General features: G+C 42.4%; 3 protein-coding genes across 9 annotated transcripts in view; 2 read left to right on the top strand and 1 right to left on the bottom strand.

Moving 5' to 3' along the window:
• Positions 1-6,324, top strand: part of TIAM2 (TIAM Rac1 associated GEF 2) — a 218,698-nt gene extending 212,374 nt beyond the window's left edge. For 6 of the 7 annotated variants that reach the window (XM_057310930.1, XM_057310932.1, XM_057310928.1 and 3 more), the window contains 3 exons: positions 570-657; positions 1,011-1,165; positions 2,639-6,324. In XM_057310930.1, the coding sequence (XP_057166913.1) occupies positions 570-657; positions 1,011-1,165; positions 2,639-3,249 (854 nt within the window). In that variant the 3' untranslated portion in view covers positions 3,250-6,324. The remainder of the gene's footprint in view (positions 1-569; positions 658-1,010; positions 1,166-2,638) is intronic. The other variant, XR_008958917.1, reaches the window with a different exon arrangement.
• Positions 708-22,756, bottom strand: part of TFB1M (transcription factor B1, mitochondrial) — a 71,411-nt gene continuing 49,362 nt past the window's right edge. The window contains exons 6-7 of the mRNA XM_026505114.4: positions 7,195-7,322; positions 708-4,171 (exon numbers count right to left, since the gene is read on the bottom strand). Of these exons, the coding sequence (XP_026360899.1) occupies positions 3,910-4,171; positions 7,195-7,322 (390 nt within the window). The 3' untranslated portion in view covers positions 708-3,909. The remainder of the gene's footprint in view (positions 4,172-7,194; positions 7,323-22,756) is intronic.
• Positions 17,029-21,576, top strand: CLDN20 (claudin 20). Its single transcript, XM_048226092.2, has one exon. It carries the CDS (start codon positions 20,827-20,829, stop codon positions 21,484-21,486), a length of 660 nt encoding a protein of 219 aa, XP_048082049.1. The 5' UTR covers positions 17,029-20,826; the 3' UTR covers positions 21,487-21,576.

Below are 22,756 nucleotides of genomic sequence, written 5' to 3'. Positions count from 1 at the left end.
TTTTTGATACACCAGGAAATTCCTTAAGATTAAGCAGTATTCTATGTGATATTAGGGAAAAAATCTCCAACCCTGGAAAATGTTCAGAGATCCTTCTAGAATAACCATGTTCTGGTGACAATGCCTCTGATGACAGAAAGGACCACCAGTCTACAGCATGCAGTGATGTTTTGGGTCCCTGTTTAATTTTTGTTTGCAGCGCTTACGTTTCCTAAACCGGGACTGATTTCGGGCTGGCCTGTTTTACCTCCGGCACCTGAGCACATCCTGCTGTTCCTTCCAAAGAATACAATGAATGGAATGGGGTTGAAAAACAGGATCCATTTAACCTCTTTCCTGGAGAGATCTGGAATCCAGGGCTAGGGAGAAAGCACGTTAAGATGGATGGAAAACTACCAGGAAATGTAAAAAGTAACTAAGAAGTATAACTTTTGTTAACAATTTGTGAAAGTCATACACAGAATGAGGCACAGAAGAAAATGGTGAGACTCAGGACAGGGAATATTTGACTTGAGTTTTGAACTTCACGTCTTTGGCAAAGTTGTAGACCCTTGTTTCCTTTTACACAGGGACAGAAAATAATTCCGTATGGGAACTGATCCATACGAAGTCAGAACTAGAAGGACGGCCAGAAACCATCTTCCAACTGTGCTGCAGGTACTGCTCACATCCAAAAATTAAAGCCAACAGGAATAAGACAGAATACGCTCTCTTAAAAACGGGAGTTTATTTTTAGTGCTCTCCTGAATTTTGATGACTTCAGGATCACACCCAGCCTCCCCCCAAATGGCAACTGTGTCTGTAGTAGGATACACTGATTAAATATATCCAAATCTTAGTGCTCAGAGGCGCCTCAGAAATGATCACTTCTTCTGTAAATGAGGAAACCAAGGTACAAAGAGGCTCAGTCTGTCCTGAGAGCAGTAATAGGACAGGTAAGGACCCAGAGATGTGGACTCGAAGCATGAGACACTGGACGTGACTGCCGTTTTCTCTTCTCCCCTCACCAGTGATAGTGAAAGCAAAACCAACATCGTCAAGGTGATTCGATCTATCCTGAGGGAAAACTTCAGGCGTCACATCAAGTGTGAATTACCCCTGGACAAGACCTGTAAGGATCGCCTGGTACCCCTTAAGAACCGAGTTCCTGTTTCAGCCAAGTTAGGTGAGAACTTTTGCTGGCCTTGTGTTTATTTAGGAAGACGCGAGCTTCTCTATAAGGATATATGTTCTTGTAATACAACAGTGAGTCATCACTTTGTAAAGTACCAGGGGCAGCTCTGCAAGCTCTCAACCAGACACCCAAATGCAGAGTGGTGCGGCAATTTTATTTCAAGAAACTTAAGGGGCACCTGGGTGGCTCAGCTGGTTAAGCATCTGCCTTCAGCTCAGGTCATGATCCCAGAGTCCCAGGATCGAGCCCCACATTGGGCTCCCTGCTCAGCGAGGAGCCTGCTGCTCCCTCACCCTCTGCCACTCCCCCTACTTGTGCTCTCTCCCTCTCTCAAAATCTTAAAAAACAAACAACTTAAAATGCGTCTTGCTCCCATACCTTGTATAAACTGGAACCACCCCCAATCCCACGTCCTCATCTTACCACCAGCTCATCTTACCACATAGTCTCTTTACCAGCTTATTTCTTTCTTCCACCGAGATGTGTAGGAGTTCCAGGGCTTAGCTTAGCTCACTGGAGTACTCCAGTGCTCAGAACAGCTCCAGGCATCTAGAAAGCCACTACTTGATGAATTAGGATAAGAAAACTTATATTAATTCTTACCCAGTCAATTAAGTCAGCAAGTAAACACTCCAAATCGTGCTTTTCTTAAACTTTCTGCCTGCTTTTAAAATTTAAATTTTAAATTTCCTGCTTTTAAAATGTCAGTTTAAACCCTCTTTCTGTATTAACTGTTTTGTTAATATCTTTGGTCTTGTTTGTAATTTTTCAAATTGTTTTCTCTCTATTGATCACAGTGTGACCTCTTCAAATTCACCGTATATTTTCTATTTTTTTCCTCTATTGCCAAAATACGCCGTAGCCATCAAAAACATCACAGCTGAGAGCTCCCCTTTTCCCTTCAACCCAAGAGAAAGGAATTAAAAACACACAAATGATTAAATTATTCTTATTAAATCTCTGAAAGTTGGCTAGAAATTCCAGCAGAGAGAGTTCTCATGAATGATGAAGGGCATTTTTCTACTTTTCATGGAGCAGCAAGGGAAATAAGGTGAGCAGGTAGGCGTAGAAATATGGTATAATCTTGGTTGTCCAATTTCAGAGTACTTTAGTGAAAGAAAGGGACCTAGATTTTACTAGTAACTTTTTCATTTATCCATTGGCAAAATAAGAATCCTAACCTTTGTAATAGTTTATAGCTTGTTCTGTCTAAACAATCGCGCTCTGGTAATAGGTCATCTAGAAATGCCCAATCCTCCAACATAAAATTTCAAAAAAACAGTAAAAAATGTCCACACTTGCAGTATCTGCATGTTTTTTCCCAAGTTCCAGGATAGTTGGTCATAGAAGTGAGATGATGAAATCTGAATTAAGATGTTACATCTTATAACGTACATCGCAAAACTTATGCATTGTGGTGCCTGTTTCTCGATCACGAGGGGAAACGCACTTTTCTCATTGCAGCTTCCTCCAGGTCCTTAAAAGTCCTCAAGAATTCCTCCGGCAGCGAGTGGCCCGGCGAGCCCGGCAAGGGCAGCTCCCTGGACTCGGACGAGTGCAGCCTGAGCAGCAGCACGCAGAGCAGCGGCTGCCCCCCGGGCGGGAGCAGGCAGGACCCCCTGCAACAGCCCCCGCCGGGCCTGGCTGATCTGTCAGACAGTCTCATCAAGGAGAGCGACATTCTGAGCGACGATGACGAGGACTACCATCAGACTCTCAAACAGGGCAGCCCTACCAAAGACATAGAAATTCAGTTCCAGAGGCTGAGGATCTCCGACGACCCTGACGCGAAGCCAGCCGACCAGCAGCCTGGCACGGAGGGCCGGCCGAAGGGGGAGCAGCCCAAACTGGTGCGGGGGCACTTCTGCGCCATCAAACGGAAAGCGAACAGCACCAAACGGGACAGGGGAACTTTGCTGAAGGCACAGATTCGGCATCAGTCCCTTGACAGTCAGTCTGAAAATGCCAGCCTTGATCTCAGTTCTGTTCTGCAGCGAGAGTTCAGCGTCCAGAGTTTAACTTCGGTGGTCAGCGAGGAGTGTTTTTATGAAACAGAGAGCCACGGCAAGTTGTAGTGCAGTTTCAATCCAGATATGGGTTCGTTGCTTGCTTTACTTTTCAACTGGTGGTCAAGTGGAAATTGCAGAAAAACTATTGGGTTTTGTGCAGCATACATTTTCCCACAAAATAGTTGTAAAGATTTAAGTTATTTTAATTTATTGTAGATCAGAAAACTAGAGTAAACTGATCAGAATCTGTAAGAATCTGTAAATTACTTAGTTTATATCCCTTTTGAGCAGGTATCAAAATGACTTAGGATCCTTGAAATTGCAATCTATTTTAATTTATGTGGAAAAAGTAAGAAGGGGGGAGTTGTGATTAATAGTTTTTAAAAAGGTCATTGTTTTGTTTTTTTCCAATCCTCTGGGCATTTTCTTTGAGCTGTTAGTTTTTGCTTTATTTAAAGCATATTTATTTTAATGTGGGTGAGGGGCACAACGTGCAGATATTTCATTTTTGTAAGGTTGTAACAGATGCTGTTTATACTGAACATGTCCTATCTATGCAGTATATATATTAAAAGAAAGCTTGTACTGTAGCTTATTTGATTATAATTTTCTCTACCAAACTGTACAGTAAAAGGGAAATAAGTCAATCTGGTAATGGTATTTTTATTGTCCTTCTATAGCAGACAAATGAGTACGCATTGGAGCAGCTCAACAACATTGTGGAAATCAACATTCGATATGCTGCTGTAGTCTCTCTCTCTCCTTGGCATCCTCTTTTCCCTGATTTTTGCTTTTCTTTTTTCTGAGTTCTTCTCTGAAATTATAAGCAAAGAGGTGTGGGTCTTCATCACACATTTTTCGGTATACATCACACAGGCTCTTAAAATGTGAAACAGAGAGCTGGCTGGGTTGAAGGGTAGGGTCCACGTCTGCCAACTCCAACAGTTTTCCAGTGCTTTCCACACGCTGAATTTCAGGGAATAACATTCTGAGGAGAGAATCAAAATTTTACTTACTTAAGGAATTCTGTAAATCCTGATGCTTCCTTCTGCTCCCATTTGAAAATGACATCGTTTTGACAACTGACAAGCCAAGGGAGTGGTGGAGGCAGCTGGAGTGGCCGCGGGGCCCCAAGCTGATGGAGAAGGATCTTGATCTTGCCATCAAGCAACAGGAACAAAGGAGCACTGAAGGAAGGCAGAGCTCATCTGACCCGTGAGGTATGTCCACAAGGGAAAATATCTTCTAAAGCTCAATCAGTATAAGCACTTTTAAGGTAAGTTTAAAGAAACATCTGCTCAGTTGTATTCTTACAGAAATGTTTGATTTGCCTCATATTTTAATATGAAACTGGTCTTATTTCTTGATTCTCTGTAATTTGAACTTAGTGTTCACCCCCAAGGAATGACCTTTCTTTGCCAAGTTCGGAAACAGGTGATGTGGAAATGCAAACAGTTCCCGCTTTTAGATTCACCTTGCAGCGTCTTTACGACTGATTGGAAGTAGGTATTTTAAATTTCACCTAACCAAACAGATCACGGTTTTAAAATGAGGAACAAAACTGACTGAAATGTTGCAAAGCTATACCTGGATTTTATTTCTTTTCTCAGTAGTTGGGGCTCTACGGAGCTCAGAGGTCATGGCCAGTGGAGATGGAGTTTTTCTTACAGGCTGCTGGTCCTGTCAGTAAGGAACTGCACCTTCCCTTTGGTTTCAGGTGAGCTGCGATCTCGGAGTTCAGCTTCATGGCAAGGGGGGACCAATGGCTCAAAGCGGGGCACACTATTTGGGGTCCCTCTCTGCACAAGGGACTGTGTATGTGAGATAAAGGGGCCCATCACTTAGGTTTGAAATGCCAGGGCCAGCTCTGAAGCCAATTTCAGGATTTGCAAAAGCAGAATGTACTTTTTGTGACCCCCCCCCCCCACCATGAATCAGGGCCATCATGTACAGCTATACAAGTCACACCCTGCGTGAAGGGTGAGTGTGAGCTGAAATCCAGCTCGGGTTCTACTCGTCAAATCGTGCACATTGTGGCTGGGGCTTGCAGCCTACCAGGGGTGGTGATGTAAGGCCATCATTTTAACTAGCACCAAGACAGCCAGTGGCATCCGTCACCAACTCTGCTCCTCAAGTCTCTGCTCCAGTAGTAACTATCTGGTGAAGTATAAATCCTGGCCTCATTAGAGCCGACAAATGGCAAGACAAGGATTTAACATCCATCAGCTCAAATCCTCAAGAATGAATTCTGTGGGCTGCAGGGGTTTCGGGATGCAGCCGCCAGCTGTACCTGAACTAATTTTATGTGCTAAGAGGATACTTCAAAGAACCAGAGAGAGACTGAAGAGATGGGGTTTTATATAAGGGGAGGTGGGATGAGAAATGTGTGCCTATGAAGCCGGGCGCCTTTAAACAGCTAAAGTTACACACACACACACACACACACAGCCTGCCTTCCTTGGGCCTAATTAAACATCATCTTGGCTGCCAGTGGATAGAAAATACCCTTTCGGGGCCTCCAGAGGCGCGCGGACTCTAAAGCACCACGCTCGGCCTGGGCTTCCTGACAGTGGCCGTGTGCGTGTGCAGAGCAGTAGGCACAGCAGGACGATGGAGCTCCCCGTGACATAACAACGTGCTTGTAGGAAGACCTTGTGATGTCATTTTGGCTCTTCCAACATTATACCTGCTTTCTAGTTCTAAGTGTGTCCTTAAAAGAGATAGAGCAACTCGGTGGAAAGAGAGCACTGAAAAAACTCAGGCAGTACGGGGCGCCTGGGTGGCTCAGTTGGTTAAGCGTCTGCCTTCGGCCTCAGGTCATGTTCCCAGAGTCCTGGGATCGAGCCCTGTGTTGGGCAACCTGGGAGCCTGCTTTCCCTCTGCCCCTCCTCCCTGTTCATTCTCTCTCTGAAATAAAATCTTTACAAAAACCAACTCACACGGGGCGCCTGGGTGGCACAGCGGTTAAGCGTCTGCCTTCGGCTCAGGGCGTGATCCCAGCGTTATGGAATCGAGCCCCACATCAGGCTCCTCCGCTATGAGCCTGCCTCTTCCTCTCCCACTCCCCCTGCTTGTGTTCCCTCTCTCGCTGGCTGTCTCTATCTCTGTCAAATAAATAAAAAAAAATCTTTAAAAAACCAACTCACTGTGATAACATATTATTTGGCCTTTGTCCCAGGTTCCTGACACAGAGTTTCTGAATCCTTTAAAATTTCCTGACAAGGGGTGATAAGGGCATTTTTTTGTTATGGTTGAAAAGGGGTTTTATTAGGCATACCTGAGTTCGTGCTACTGAGATAACTCTTGGTGGGTTCCTCGATAGCTTTAGGATGGGGACAATTGTCAAAGGAACTAACCCTGTGATTAGAGGGTTGGAACTCTGTCTCGCCTCCAGGGAGAAGTGAGGGGCTGGAGAATGAGCTCAATCACCAGTGGCCAATGATTTAATCAACTGCCTAATGGACCATCCATAGAGACCCTTAAAGATGGGTTCAGAGCTTCCAGGCTGGTGAAAACAGTGAGGTGCTGGGAATGGGGTGGAGGGGATCACAGAAATCCCCATTTCATGGCCTGTGGGTCGGAATACTAGTGGTGACCTGGGACTTGAAGTGGGGGCAGTCTTGTGGCCCCTGAACCCTTTAGCTACAGGGTCTATCCCACTCCAGGTGGTCAGTGTCAGACTTGCACTGGAGGACTTGTTGGTGTTGGAAAAAACACCACACATGGTGTCAGAAGTGTTGAGCATAAAAACAGTTTGTGGTCTGCCCTGAGAAATCATGGCCCCCACAACACAGGGTCATTATCAACTGTGTGACTGCCAGTCTCTAGGTTGTACTGATGTTAAATAAAACCTGTCGGTGGCCTCTGAGGTTAAAGCAGGGGTTTGCTTTTTCCTCCGTGGTGGACATTTACAGTTAGCTTGAAGAATCATAAAAACAAGGTTCTTAACCTTTAAAAGTGCTTAAGGATTTTAGAAAGGGTGCCAGTGAAAGGAAGAGAAGGCGTTCTTACCCCAGCCCGCGATAGCAGTATTTCCTCCGGAACTGAAAGGCATTCTGAACGACCTTCTCCACCAGCTTGAAGGGCTGCTCTATCCGGGGCCGCACCAGGGGAGTGAAGCGCACCACGCCCACGTCCACCTAGGTGGTGAGCAAACATCCATCATTCCGTGGCATGGTAGAACGTGATTACACAATTCGTCTTTGTCAAACACGGGCAGACGGTTGTTGACCACATGGTCCTCACAAACAGACCCTTGCATGGACTCCTCCTCTGCCGGCAGGTAAGCTGCTGCCCTTGGCTTTGAGCTGACTCAGAGCCATCATGGTTGCGTCTGCTCTGTAACAACAGCCACTAGACCTGTGCTTGATGATCCCTTAATTTTAAAATGTAGTTTTACAGTGGCCTCTAAGGTCAATCCAAATAATCATTAAAGTCAGTAGGCAGCTAACAGTGTCAGAGTATTTTTTATTTAGCTTTGGAATGTGTATCAAAGAAGCTGCAGCAGCAGTTCTGGCTAGAAGGCTGGGCTTCCAAACAGAGAAGAGAAGGCAGATGGCCCCCCAGGGACCACTTAGTGCTAAACTCCCCAGAAAGGGAATCAATTAGGACACCACTTCTTTTGGGTACAGACACTGATTAATCAGCCAGACCGAATTCATGACTGTCATCTGCGCAGCCACATCACTTTCTGGGAGTAACGTGAAATGCCCAGGAGGCCGAGGGAGGATCGAACAGCAAGTGGACACCCCCCCAGTGCCGCTGTTTGCATGGTGAACTAGCACTAACAGTTGAGATTCTTTAATTAGCAGAAAATAAAACTTTTCAGGTATATCTGTTAAGATATTTATACCCTGTCTTACTCTAAAAATGGACTCATGGTAATTCACAAGTATATATGCAAAATAACACAGGAGTATTGGAAGTAAAGACAAAGGGAGAAATGGAGTCAAAGCGGTTATCACACACAAAAATGCCTGACGGAGACCATGGTCTAACAAATGGGAAGTCTGTTCATAATTTACAAAAGCCTTAGTCTCTAAGGAATTGTTCAATTTGCTTCTTAGAGCATCACACGGACTCTACAGAGGCTAAAGAAGTAGACCAACTGATGAAGGAGGGGTCATACCACTGCTTTGCAAAAGGAATTCATTCCATTTTTTAAATTCCACAGGGGTTATCTTGTTCTCTTGGGGGGACTTTGCTTCTAAAATCCTTGTGGCTATAAAACTCCTTAAAATCAGCCTGTCATACAAGAGAATGGGAGTGTTTTCAGTTTCTTGATTTTACGGTGGAGGAAAAGTACTTGCATATGATGTGTAGACAAGAAAAGAAAATGAAGACATGCCCATCATCAGGGGGCCTGGAGAGGGTTTCGGAGGACCCAGTGGTGTTTCTCCTGCTGCCCTGACTTACCCTGTCCCGAATGTTTCAGGTTAGCTCCGGTGCCCCTAGGGGATAACTAGAAGGGGTCCGGGGTAGGCATGCTGAGGATGGCCTAGTGAAAACCGCCAGCAGAAAGGCCTTTCCGCACCGACTGCCCTAAATGTCCATCAGCCTTGGGCTACTTTGGTGGAACAGTTACTCCACTTCAGAGAGTGACTATCTGCAATGTTAAATGTTCCCATTAAATTTTAATAGTTTTTCCAAATTGTGTTCTACGTGTTGCTTAATTAGTTTCTCTAAGTTCAATAATAAGTACTTCTATAGGAAACGAATGCTTGGTTAAAAGGCCAGGACTTTCTGCAGACCGGCACCAAAAAACCACTAGGGACCAAGGGTCTGGGAGATGATTGTGATCAACAGAGAGAAGAGAGGCACTGAGGAGGATAAGGACTCCGTGGAGGTGACCTTGGGGTTTAGGTGGGGTGGACAGTACAGTACAGTAAACAGGGAATAAAAGATGGCTTCATCTGGAAGCATTTCTGTGGCAGGAAAAAGAGGTAATCTGCGTGGAGGACGGTGGAAGAAGCCGCCCCAGATACACTATAGTGACTTTAAATGTCAAAGACTCTGCTCACAAACTCTGAAACATCCATCCCCACCTTTCCTCCTGTTGATTTGGAACAGAGAAGTGAGCCCAGCTGTCCAGGAAGGTTCTAGGCCTCGGCCCCATCATTCCATACCTCTCCATGCCACTGCCCGCATCGGAGCCCACTGGCATCCCGTCCCTGTCTCTCACTCGGCCGCCCTCTAGGACTCAACTCCTCCAACCCTTCTCTGCCAATTCTTCCCCGTTACTGTCAGTTTGGATGGAATTCTTTACAGGTGTGATCCAACAGCCTGCCATTCTCCAGGGAAACTCATCTTTTAGCAAAATAGGAGATACAGTTTGAGCCCTAGCCAACCCCAGCCCACGAAATATTATAAAAACTCTAATGTTCAAATAGTATCAAGGACAAAGGCACAAATACAGGGTTAGATACATTCTCCTTCCAGTAGAGAAACTGCCACTTCCAGCTTCTTTGGATTTTAAAATTTGGCCTCCTCTTTATTTCCTGATTTTATTCCTTTGAGATAAGGTTGGTGTTTGCAAATACAGGAAATGTCTCACATTTGCTTTAAAGTTTTTAAGCCCTGTACAAATATAGCAGCACCCTATGTTAACTGCAGCAGCCTGCTAACGTTTGAATGTAATTTTGTTACCCAGTTAAGCTAACAGTATATCCCAACTACAAGAAAATACCCACTCACAATCCAATATAGTTCCTATTTAGTGGAGGACCCTGAAAAACTCACTGTGAAAATGGCTATTCCAGCAACGTGTCCTGCCTCTATGGGAAACCTCCTGTACTCTTCTCTACTCCTGCCCCCAAAAGCACTTTTCAGAATTACTCCGAATGACAGAGCCCATTTTCTCTAGAAATACAGGAAAGCTGCTTGGTAACTAGGGTAACAGATACAAAAATGCTTTTTACTTATAAATTGAACGCTTATTTAAAAATTGCAACCATTATTTTTCCTTCCCTGAATTTTAACTCTATTAAAGGGTTTTCTTACAAAAAAAGAAATCAGTACATAGGCACTAGATGCACTTAAAAATTCTATTTTAATGTTGTCAGCCCCTTTCCAAACTCAGTCTACTGGTATACCAAAATGACCTACTAAAACTTCAAATTGAAGGATTTAAAATGAATTTAAATATTTGCCTCTCGAATCCACTCTAATACCAATGCTGTACCAAGCTGAGATTATGTTTCTCAACATTAGCAGCCATGGCTACGAAAGGCTGCAGGCAACAGTCCCATTTTCCAGGCCAGCGTGTCTAGGGCATGACTGGTTATAAGCTCAGAGCAGCACTGTGGACTGAGAGAGACCTGGGATAAGAAGCTATTAAATCTCCAGCCCTAGATCCTGCCAGCCCAGATCTCGAGTCCACGTGAGAATAGAGAATGCTGAAGAACGGGCAGTCCAGTTCCTGACAGAGAATCATCATATGCTGAAGAGCTAAATAACCACCCCCCGTGAAAAGACACAGGCACGACAGGAGCCAGTAGCTAAGGAAGGGTCTTCAACACTTTCCCTGGCATTCAAGACCATTAAAGGACAACCCTGTCAAAGGAAAAAATCATTAGGAAGCTAAGGTTTATAATTAGCTAAACTAGAACCATAACTGGGAGAGGATAGAAGGGCGAGAAAGGATAATAGGAAATTATAGATAAGCCTTCAGGAGCAAGCAGAGAAGGATCTTCAAAGTTCCAGGGGCACTGTCTCAGACAGACTCGTGTGGATGGGAACGGGAAGGGTGCGGCTGGGTCTGTGGTGCCCGGCACCACCTGGGGTTTGGGAGTCACATTCAGCGTCAGGTGAAATGACAGCGAGGTGAGCACCCTGGGGAATGCTTGGGTGCACCCACCAGAGTCTGACTCTTCAGATACCTACATGGAACTACTGACAGCCTCCACTTACAACTGCCCCGGATACGAGTAACAGAGCGGCAAGTCACTAATGCCTGGGATACTCTAATTACATATTCTGTAGAAAAACACTTACAAATATGAATGTACATCAGATTTTCTATAACTGGTTTATTCTGCCTGTAATCTTTGTCCTAAGCCCGATTTAAGGACAGAATTTCAGTTTTAAAACCTTAAAATGCAAACACTTTAACTGCATTCCAGGTGTTCTAAACCAGCATATTCAACATGGGCTGACACTGTTCATGCCTACACATCTTTCTTTAAAGTTAGAATTTGTATTTTCTATAGCAATATTAATTTCTCCAGAAGTTCTACCCCACCGACCTTTTTTCCCTCCTATAGATTTTTGAATGGTTTTTCTCTCTTTCCTCCTCGTAATCATAAAAGTCGCAGTACTTCCCCCTCGGAGCATAAGTATGTAAGAGAACAGAGAATGAGAGCGAGCTGAGAGCATGATGAGGAATAAGCCTGAAAGAGGCCCACATGAGGGGAGCAGATGGAGAAAGCACTTTACTGTGTAAATTATGCACGTAAATGTATGCATGTAAGTAAATATATGTATGTACGTACGTATGTATGTAAATTATGCCTATTAGTAACAACACAGCAAGATGAGTCAGGCTCTCTTGCTCCCAAGATAGGGAAACAATTTCAGGGAGGTGAATGCTTAATTCTTAAAGCAAAGAAAGCACAAGAGGGTAAGAACTATCCAACATCAGATTACGGCTCTCTGTTGTACTTAACCCGGAGTTTTTGGGTGATCACGGGGAAAACACCTTTCTAAAACCACGACCTTCCCTATAAAGCATGACCTTGGGATGTGTGAGACAGCAGCCTCTGGAGGCGTCCTGTCCCTGCTGGGGCCGGAGCTGGTAGCACCCTGGGCAAACACCAGGCCTGGCGTCTATTTCGCAGGCTCAGACTCCAGCACCTCAGAACGATCGTTCCTCAGGGAGACTTTCAATCTAGGCAGACTCATAAGGCACTCAATAAATGCTGCTGTGCAAAATATTAAAAGACTCATAAATGAACACGGATGCAAATCTATTAATTCATAAGGAGCCATAACTGCCAGAGACGAGGCGCAAACTCAAGTTGCCTTGGCGGTACTTTCGTTTCCCGTACAAACGACCTGTAAATGCAGCCCCATTACGATTAGCAGACGGTGCGGCGCCGCGGAGTGGGACCGAGTACACACGGACTGACGGTCGCGATGGTCACGGCAGCAGCCGGAGGGCCTGACTACTCACTGGCACAAGCAGTGCCGGCTCCTCCACCGTGTGCTGCAGGCTCCAGACCAGCGTTTCTTGTGCTGAGGTACTTGTTTAAACGTACTCCTGCTGTTCCGCGCGTCTGGTTTCTGACTTGAAAGATTCTTTTTAGAGGAGGATTCTCCAGCTCCTGGATCTCATCCTCTACATGCTTATTTTACTATTTAACTCATGGAGGTCAGGGGGCGCCTCAGTCTTCCCTACGTATCACCAGAGATAGAAAAATAAATCAGAAACATGAATAAAACTGATGCAAGCTTTATAATATGGCAAGATCACAAAATCCTCATGAACTCACCCAGTGCCCTAGAGTGTGGGCTGGGGCTGAGCTGCAAGAGACCTAGCTAGGTAGGAGAGAGACAGAGTCACAGGGAAGAAAGGGAAAGAGGAACAAGGCAAGAGGAGGGTCAGGCCTAAACGAGGCATCCTCAGCCCACCATCTTGGATGCTGCCACTAAATGAGGATGTTTTAAAAAAAATGTCCTGCTCTTCAAAATAATGTGCAAAGAGGGTGCAACGTTAGTAAGGCCCAACAAACACATACTTATGCTACCTGTGAGACTGAAAAAATCAGATTGATCTGCAAATGTCACCCCAAAATCCAAAGATAGTCTTAGCATTCTAAAATACTGTGAGGAAGACAGAAAACAAGTACTCAAGATCCTTTCTCATAAAGACATAAAAAGGAAAAACAAAAACATAAAAATAAGGTAACAGATGATAAATGAATGTAAGTGCAACTCGTATAGTCTCCCGTTATCCAGTTTGCTTTCCGCGCTTGCAGCTACCCGCGGTCAACCACAGTCTGGAGAGAGATGATCCTTCTTCTGATACAGTGTCAGGTCACCAGTAGCCTAACGCTGTGTCACTGCACCTATGTCACTCCCCTCCCTTCACTGCATCACGTAGGCATTTTATCCTCTCCCATCAGAAGAGCACAGTACAATATGATATTTTGAGACCACACGTAACTTTCATTACAGTATATTACAACTGTTTTAAGTGCTACTTTATCATTAGTTATTATTCATCTTTTACTGTGCCTGATTTATAAATTAAACTTTGGTACGTATATATAGAAAAAAACATGGTATAAATAGGGCTTGGTCCTATCTGCAGTTTTAGGCATCCACTGGGGGTCTCAGAACATACCACCTGTGGATAAGGGTGGTTCGGGGGGTGGGGAGTACTCTGCAGAAATATATACCAGACTTGATAAAAATCAACAGAATTAGGATGGCCTCTTAGACATCTGAAAACACATGTAAACCAGAGAATATTCATCTTCATTTTTTTTTCAGGGAGAGAGAATGTGAACACACATGCACAGGGGTGGGGCAGAAGGAGACGTAGAGAGAATCTCAAGCAGGCTCCATGCCCCGTGTGAAGCCTGACGTGGGGCTTGATCTCACGACCCTGAGATCATGACCTGAGCTGGAATCAAGAGTTGGATGCTCAACTGACTGAGCCACCCAGGCGTCCCCCTCATCTTCATTTTTAACAAAGTCCTCACTACAACCAATCTATAAGCTACCAATTATAAAAGTTTAAGTCTTCAGGCTAAGCCTGAAGTATTATTTTAAAACTAAAATGACCACAAAGATGGAGGAAAATAAAGAACTGATCATGCTCCTAGCTGATACTATCAATTTCCCAAGACTGGGTCAGAAGAGAACATTATTTTAAGATTAAGTCAATCACTTTAAATTTGTGGGACTAGAATAGGTAACTACTTTACCTTACTCTGCACGTTGATTACATTTTTGAAAAAAAGACTTTACTTATTTATTTGACAGAGAAAGGAAGAGCACATGCAGGGGGAGCAGCAGAGGGAGAGGGAGAAGCAGACTCCCTGCTGCGAGGGAGCCCGATGTGGGGCCTGATCCCAGGACTCTGGGATCACGACCTGAGCCAAAGGCAGACACTTAACCAACTGAGCCACCCAGGCGCCCCTGCACGTTTATCATTTTTAAAGCTAAACAGAAAGCAAATAAGAGAAGACATGGTTTTTTAAAAATCAGAACCTCAGCTTTCCCCTGGAGTTAAGTGGGCAGCATTAGTGAGTGGGCATCATCGCAGACCAATGACATAAGAGCCATGGGGGTAGGGCCTGGGCCTCGGGCTTTCTTGAAGCCAGATGATGTTCATGTGTGGGCAGGGGTGAGGAACCTACGTCTGGTGAATAAGCTCATACAAAAGTATGTATTGTTATGATTTCTAAAATTTTCAGTTAAATTATTAGGTCTTTCAGAGAAAAGAGAAAAGCTGTCTGAATTTCAGATTATCATTACTCAGAAAAATACACCAAGGAAATCACATGTAATTTTTTCTTCAAAAACATTTTAAAGAAAATAGATGGACTGCTGAGTCACTGGCCAGCTACTCTGCAGTCACAGACTCTGAATTAAAAGTGTTTTTGATGTAAAGCCACGGAGATGTTGGGGTTATGTTTTTTTTCAATTACCCAGACTACCACAGAAAGAAATGACGTGTTATAATAAGACCTAGAAATACATCCTTTTCAGGGTATCTGGGTGGCTCCGACGGTTAAGCGTCCGACTCTTGATTTTGGCTCAGGACATGATCTCAGGGTTGTGAGATGGAGTCCTGCGTCGGGCTCCTCACTGGGCATGGAGCCTGATTAAGATTCTCTTTCCCTCTCCTTCTGTCCTTACCTGCCCTGCTTGTGCTCTCTATCTAAAGAAAAAAAGGAAATACATTCTTTTCTAAGTAGGTGCAGGGAAGTGCTATGAATGTATAAGGGCTTCAAAAATCACAATATCCAGGGCCTGAATCCCATTCCTGCTACTTACTCATTTCACAACCTTAGTCAAGTCACTTTACTTCCCCGGAGCTCAGTTTCTCATGTGTAAAATGAGGATCCCTATTACTTCACAGCCCTGTCTTGAGAATCAAGTAGCACAGTGCCTCAAACAGTACCGGGCATACAGGAAGCAGTTTTATAAACCGCAGATGTTACTATTAGGCCAAAATGACAAAACTAATAGAGTTAACAAAATGACTTAAAATTACAGTCTCCTTGAGAAAGGACAAAATTATACTTTTAAGCATACAAAGTTAATATATAGTTTAATGTTATTTTATATGCTCAAAATCAATTTGGGTTCATTCCACAAATATCTGTTGTACCCCTACTATGTTCCAGGCACCATTCCTGGCACAGGAGACTCAGCAACAAACAAGTCATACAAGGGTCCTTGCCCTCGGGAGGTTCTTCAGCTAAGGAGTGAGCCGCAGTGAGGCTCAGAGATGCTAGGATTCTTGATCTATTTTGAAGTTTAGAAACAAAATTATTTGAATGTTGGGTATGCAATCAAGGATGTTTTTAAGATCTGGGACCTGCCAAATCAAAGGATGAGTCTGCCATGAATGGACGTGGGGAAAATGAGGAGCATTGGTGCGGGGAAGGTCAGGAGTTCTCTTTGTCCAGCAGGAGTCTGCCATGTCTATCAGTGATGCGGCACTGGCCGCTGGATACAGAACTCCGGTGTGCAGGGGAGAGGGCCAGGGAAGAGGCAGAAACTAAGGTAAGATTTATCTACAAAAGTCTCTGGACTTAACAGATGTAATTCTCCTTAATGTCCACAGTGGAAGCAGATGAGATCGATGAGTTAGATTTCTCTAGCAGCCGCTACTTTTCCATCTCCTTTTTTTATACGAGGAATTCTACCTTGATTAAAGGTCTGTAATTTATGAAAATTATTTGCCTTTCAGAAGTCTGCTTTTCTAAAAGAGGCAGTTAATATTTTATTGGATAAGTGTTCCTGTCAAGGCAGAAGAATTATCAGAAATGTTTTGAAAATAGAAACAAGGCCTCCTTATCCCGGAGGCCAGAGCTGGGAGCAGGCTGGCCCCTCCACCTGCCATCAGGAGCCTCAGCACAGGTGAATCTGTACTAACCATGGCAGAGAGCAAAGTGAGGTGAGGCACTAAAGGGACCTGACGGGTTTCTTCTGCTACAGCAGAAATAACAATGCTGTTACTGTTAGTGCCTGAAATTCAACTCTACTTCGTCCAGGATTTACACAAAGAATTGTTTAAATAGTTCCATGAAATAGAAGTTTATATATTAAAATTGTAACACTATGGCTAAAAAATCCACAGGCATCTAAGAGAAGAAAATACATTGCTAAATGCCAGACTAGAAAAGATGTAAACAAAGCAACAAAAACCCCCAAAAAATCTAGAAAAAATCCAGATAACTGAAATGTGTATTTTATTCACTGCTTTTAAGAAATGGCTGACATCTAATATGGCTATCAACATTTGGAAAATTTTTAAAAATCCAATTGTAAAATTATCTTCTTTCTCTGTAGTAGCTATGAATTTATAGCTTGTAGAATTAAAATTAGTGAAGAAAAATAAAATGCAAACCCAAAATAGATGGATATGAAATATGTATCATTATTCATAGTACCAGGACCTTAATATTTGATTTCCCTGTTACATTTAATATGCTCCCTCACATCATTTTGGTGTAATTTCTTCACAACATTATGTAGAAGTTCTAATTTATCAAGTTATACTTCAGAAACCTTTCTCAGTGGAAGGAATAACGGAAGACAATTCAAGACCCCCCCCCCCCCCAAATACTTGTAGGTTTACTGGTCAGATTCTAGTCAACAGTTGTTGAGTTTTCTTTTTTCTTTTGTTTAAAAAAATGTATATATATTTTAAAAACTGTCTTCTGAATTTTTGAAAGTTACCAATTTTGTGACTCTTGATTTCAAGCAAGTCACAAGCACATGAATAAAAAGTCTCAACTATATTTGCAAAGCACAATCTAGTTAAAAATATTTCAGACCACATTCTTTAATTGGGGACATAAAATAATAAACGAGATCTTCCAACCCAGATACAAATTCAAAAATAAATTATAACTGTGGACTAAAACATAATATTAAAGGAAAAGAAAGCCTTTTTGTGAGCACCCAAATAATTCCTCCTCTGTATACAGTGACACAAAAGCATTTTCGGCTTTCAGGTTTCGACAAATCCTGTTGTAACAACAACTCCCTCCCTTCCCCGCCTCTCCTTTCTTAATTCTCCCACAGCTCAAAAAATGAGATGGAGAACCTGGTATTTATCTTCTAGCACCATCAGCAGTTTCTACCTCAGATTTCCATGTTGCTCTTTATTTGCAAGTTAACTTGTTGGAGCTTTGTCACTAATACTCAGAAGCTGTGAGATGAGCCTCACGTGTATGGCTTCTCCTCATCATACAGATTTACTGGAAGACAACTGACAGAAGGGAGTTAAGACACTGAAGGCTACTGACAAAAGGTACGGAAACCGAGAAGCTTCAATAATGCTCAGAAAGAGAACTTTAAGTATCATGTAGCTTGAATTATAAGCTGTAAATTTGCTTTTTAAATATTAGTATTGTTATAAATACATCCTGTCTGGAAAACTGACTTTAGATTTTAATGAAATCCACTCCAGACTTTCTGTTGGCAAATAGTTGATAAAATTAACATTTGTGGGTTCTGTTCTGTATGCGGTGTGTTCTGGAACCATGAGAGACTTTTCTATTTAGAACTAAGTTTTTACCTGTAACCCCACTGCTTCTGTTAACTTTCACAGCATTTCACCACCACCACCGCCACCACCAGTGAAACAAAGTATGCTTTTATTCTGTACCAGATAGAAATTTGAGAAAACAGGCCACAAACTGTATCATACTTGTGGCTGGAGAAGAAAAAAAAAGAAAAAGAAAGAAGACTTCACAGCAATATAGCTAAGATGCCAGTGTATTTTTATAAAGGAAGAGAATAGTGACCTTCATTATAGAGAACAAATTCTTTCAGCATAAGTTCTCTGTGCAGAAGAAAGCATTTAAAATCCAATATTCAACCGTAAGTGAGCGCTATGCTAACTGAATGCAATGTCCTATTGTTTACGCTGATTCTGGCTGTCTGTAATTTATCACTGCCAGTACTTGTTAATTAAGACGAACAAGCTGTCTGCAAGCCTGAATTACACTGAAATTTATAAAATGTATTGGTTAATGGGAAGAAAAGGGTTATAATTGGGAAGCTGAGCAAAGACTGATCCACATATAAAGGTTACTCAACCAAAGTAAAAATAAAGAGAGAAATGAGATGCTCTTAGACAATGATAATAGCAATCTCGACACTGAGGAAACCCTAAGCTGAAAATGGTCTGGGAAGGCAGTAATTTAGCAAACTGGCTGGAGTCTGAAATGTTAAAACCCAAACCTGAAAACAGCTATTATGAAACTATAAACATGTTTCATTTTCTTCTAGAATCTTTAACTTCTGTTCTATTTTGGTCTCAGATATGAAAAGAAATTTGGAAAACAGAAAGAAATGAACTGAATGGTTCCACACAAAGCCTAAGTACTCTGCTGTGTATATAAGTCTGATATTTAAGAATTCAAAATTTCAGGAAAACATTCCCCTAAAATTGTCACATTTTAAGACTGCGATCAAAAATAGAACAAAGGAATTTAGACAGCCCAGGATTTAACTTCTTAGAGAACGAGCGTTCTAACTATGTTAAGTATGTGCTCTTAATACAGGCATGGATTAGTATTACTTCAGATATTTTACAGAAGCCATGCATCAACCTCTTTGGGTGAGTCTCTGAGGCTAAGCCATGTGTCCTATTAACGCCCTCTCAAGTGGTTTTTTTTTTCTTGGTGGGACAGGGAGTAAATGAAGTTGATAGTTAATGGTGCTTTCTGCCTCCAGATGCAGCATTTTTCTCTGCTCCTGGGGAGCACACAGAGAGGCTCTCACCAGGGCGTACCGGGTAAAGGTGGGAAGAGGCGGAAAGAGCAGGTCACTGCTGCTGAGACCTGGGTGGCCCAGGGTGATTTACCACCTCAGTGTCCTTCCTAATCGGAAAATACGATGATGCACAAAGTTATATCTACAGTTTCTTTCAGCTCTAAGAGTTTATGAAAATAAATCAGCTCAATGAAGGAAGAGAAAAATTTAAAATGCCATTAAGTATCGATTGTCACATGACATAAAACAAATGAACATACTAATAACTGTCAATTATAATTTGTGGAATACTTTCTATGTGTTAGATATTATTCTAAGCCCTTAAAATTCATTTAACTCTTTGCTATATATACAATAATTCTCCCCATTTTCCAGAAGAGGATACTAAGGCACAGAGAGGTTCTGGAAAGCTAAGAGTTGACCCCGGTGTTTTGGATTCAGAGCCCATAGTGCCTTTTGTGAAATATACATGAATTGTGGTAGAGTCACAATGTCTTAATACATCATTCACAAATTAATGCAGAAGCACAAAAAAGCTGTTACTACTGTATTCCAGAAACCACTGTATTTCTTTCAAGGCAGGAAGTACTGCCAGATTAAAGCACAGCCAAGCCACAAATTCAGTGCTATCTTTTCTCTTCTTAAAAAAAAAAAAGAAAGAAAAAAGAAAAAAAAAAGAAAGAGGAAAAGAAAAAAATGTTAAATTATTTTTGGTATCCTTTCGCATACAGCTAATGATGTGGTTATTTCTGGCATGTACTTTCAGATTCAGTGTCACTACTTCTGAATCCATCAGAATAACCGGTTTTGCAGCAGACTACTTCATTTGGGTCAGGGAATGATTCTGGTCCCAACTAGATGGGATCTCACATTCTCAAAAGTAAAAGACAGAGGCTTAATTGTTCCAGTTTTGAGTATCTTGTACCTGAAGTGAAATGAGTGTTAACCTAGATAAGGATTTTGCAAAAGTTTATTAACTGGCAATCAGGGATAATCATGCCTATGGCTTTACCTTCTTCCCTTGAATTTCCTTTCCTCCCTAAACAGTTCACTTGGGTCACATGTCTGGCACATGTTGGGTGCTTAATTTTTTTTTAATAAAATCATTTTTTGAATACTTAACACTTTTCCACTATGTATTTATAAATCATTTTTAAGAAGTGGGCTTAAACACTGTTTCTAATTAAAATACTCCATAGGTAATAAGGAAGAAAAGAAAGTTTTAAAAACCTCTAATGCTATTAAAATTCTTATTAGATCCTCTAGCTAGAATCTGGTATGTCAAAATCTCCTAATAAGGCACATTGCCCACATTATAGACAACTTCAACATAGCTGAAGTTTTAGAAAGAACAAGTGGACAGCTCTCTCCTTTATGCCATGTATCAAGCACCACTCATCCACACACTCAGGAGAATGGCCCCTCTGAGGGCCTGGCATGAGCTTTTCTCCTGGGCTACAGTGTCCTCATCTACGGTGGGTCTATTCAAATGTGTTCTTTGCTCCTACTAGACGTGGAAATGGAAGCCTTTTTGTTTATGCTTTCTTTCAATCCTGCTTTTGTCTTCTCTCCCTAGCCTTTGTTACTTGGTTCTCTGCTACAGAGACAGAGCTACAATCCTGATCAACGGCCATCATCACCAAATACTGGGTAACAGTGGGCAAAGATAAAGGTGACATCATGGTGTCAGCTGGGCTCCAGCTCCTCGCTTTCATCCTGGCCTTATCTGGAGTCTCCGGAGTGCTCACAGCCACTCTGCTGCCTAACTGGAAGGTGAATGTGGACTCGGGCTCCAACATCATAACAGCCATTGTGCAGCTGCAAGGGCTGTGGATGGACTGCACGTGGTACAGCACCGGGATGTTCAGCTGCACCCTGAAGTACTCCATTCTGTCCCTCCCCGTCCACGTGCAGGCTGCACGGGCCACCATGGTCCTGGCGTGTGTTCTGTCTGCTTTGGGGATCTGCACTTCTACAGTAGGGATGAAATGCACTCGCTTAGGAGGGGACAGAGAAACAAAGAGTCACGCTTCTTTTGTTGGAGGAGTCTGTTTCGTGTCTGCGGGGATCTCTGGTTTGATACCAACAGTGTGGTACACGAAGGAGATCATAGCAAACTTTCTGGATCTGACAGTTCCAGAAAGCAACAAACATGAACCTGGAGGAGCCGTCTATATTGGATTCATTTCGGCCATACTGCTGTTTATCTCTGGCATGATTTTCTGCACTTCTTGCATTGAAAAGAATCCAGAAGCTTGGCTCTATCCACCCAAGCAGCCGCAAATCACCACCACACAACCAGACGGCAATTCAGCATACAACCTGAAAGATTATGTGTAAATAACTATGTAATGAGTATGGAATTTTTTGGTGACTGCTGTGACTTTTGTCTTTTTATTTTAGAGAAAAAATATAAATGAGGTCAGTTAAAATGCCAACAAACTATTGTGTGCAATTATATATCTGTTTTAAGATTATTTTTCCATTACTATTTTCATGTTTTATCTAGAGGTTTATAATTGGGAGAGGTTCTGTTATATTAAGACAATTGACGGCTTTCTTTTCCTTTTAAGATAAGCTGTTGCTATATCTTCTGGGTTGTTACTTAATTGGATTTTATAAAAGAACTAAATTGCCAAGTATACAAAGCACCTTTCTCTGGTGTTGATCCAAGGTATCATCTACTTTTGCTGTCTATCTGCACCACCACAGGGACTTGCTTGTTTTCAAGCCCCACTGTTTGAACCTAAGGGAAAGAAGAGATGTCTACTCTCTCTTTGATGTTGCCCAAACCAGCCTCCCCAAGTTCCCACCTACTATGACCTCCCTGCTTTTTTCATTTTAGAAACATCTATGTACATGTGAGAGCCAACAATATGATATTCAAAGATCAGGCAGGCAGAATAAAAGAACAGAAATTGGTAAATGCTACCACTGCAAAGCAAAACCAAACCAAACTAAATGCACACTGAGACCCCTGGGACTTGGAAGCCTTAGGTACAAAATAAGTGAGAATAAAAAGAGTTTGCTTTAGAATGCTGAAGAAGTGCCATCTGCTGCTGCTAGCAAGAGGGTGCTCGGATGCAGTTCATCTATCCTACGACAATTCAGATTCCTCCACTTCCCTCTTCTTTAACCTCTCATTGATTACTAGTGGGATGATAAAATTTACTTTGAAGTTGTCACTTTTGTTCTCAAGTTTGATTCATGTTAACAGAAACACTGCTGTTCTCTTATAAATGAACTGCTTCAGTTAGTTAATAGAAAGACCAAGTATAAAGAATGTTTTTAAAAATATAAGTTAAATTATGATATTAAAATATCTTAACAATAAAAACTGGATTTTCTAATGTGCAAAGGCGACACTGCACACTTTCTAATAATTCATGTAATTTAAACCAAGTCATTGCTCACCATATAATGGTAAAGGGGGAAAAAGGACCATTTAGTAACTCGGGAAGTGGGAAGAGTATCGTTTCTGTGAGTACATATTTTTCATTTGTGCCTACAGAAGTAGAGACCATTTTATTCCTAGTTTACTCATTTTCTTATGCAACAACATCATTAGCTAATGATAGAATAGCTAAAATGAAAAGGCACTATTTCATAT

The sequence above is a fragment of the Ursus arctos genome, unplaced genomic scaffold, assembly GCF_023065955.2.
Source record: "Ursus arctos isolate Adak ecotype North America unplaced genomic scaffold, UrsArc2.0 scaffold_13, whole genome shotgun sequence".
Taxonomy (NCBI): Eukaryota; Metazoa; Chordata; class Mammalia; order Carnivora; family Ursidae; genus Ursus; species Ursus arctos.
Note: the sequence above shows the minus strand (reverse complement) of the source record. Positions and strands in the feature narration are given on the sequence as shown.

Coding starts and splice junctions, on each gene's coding strand:
- CLDN20 (XM_048226092.2), top strand. CDS start 20,827: ATGGTGTCAGCTGGGCTCCAGCTCCTCGCTTTCATCCTGGCCTTATCT.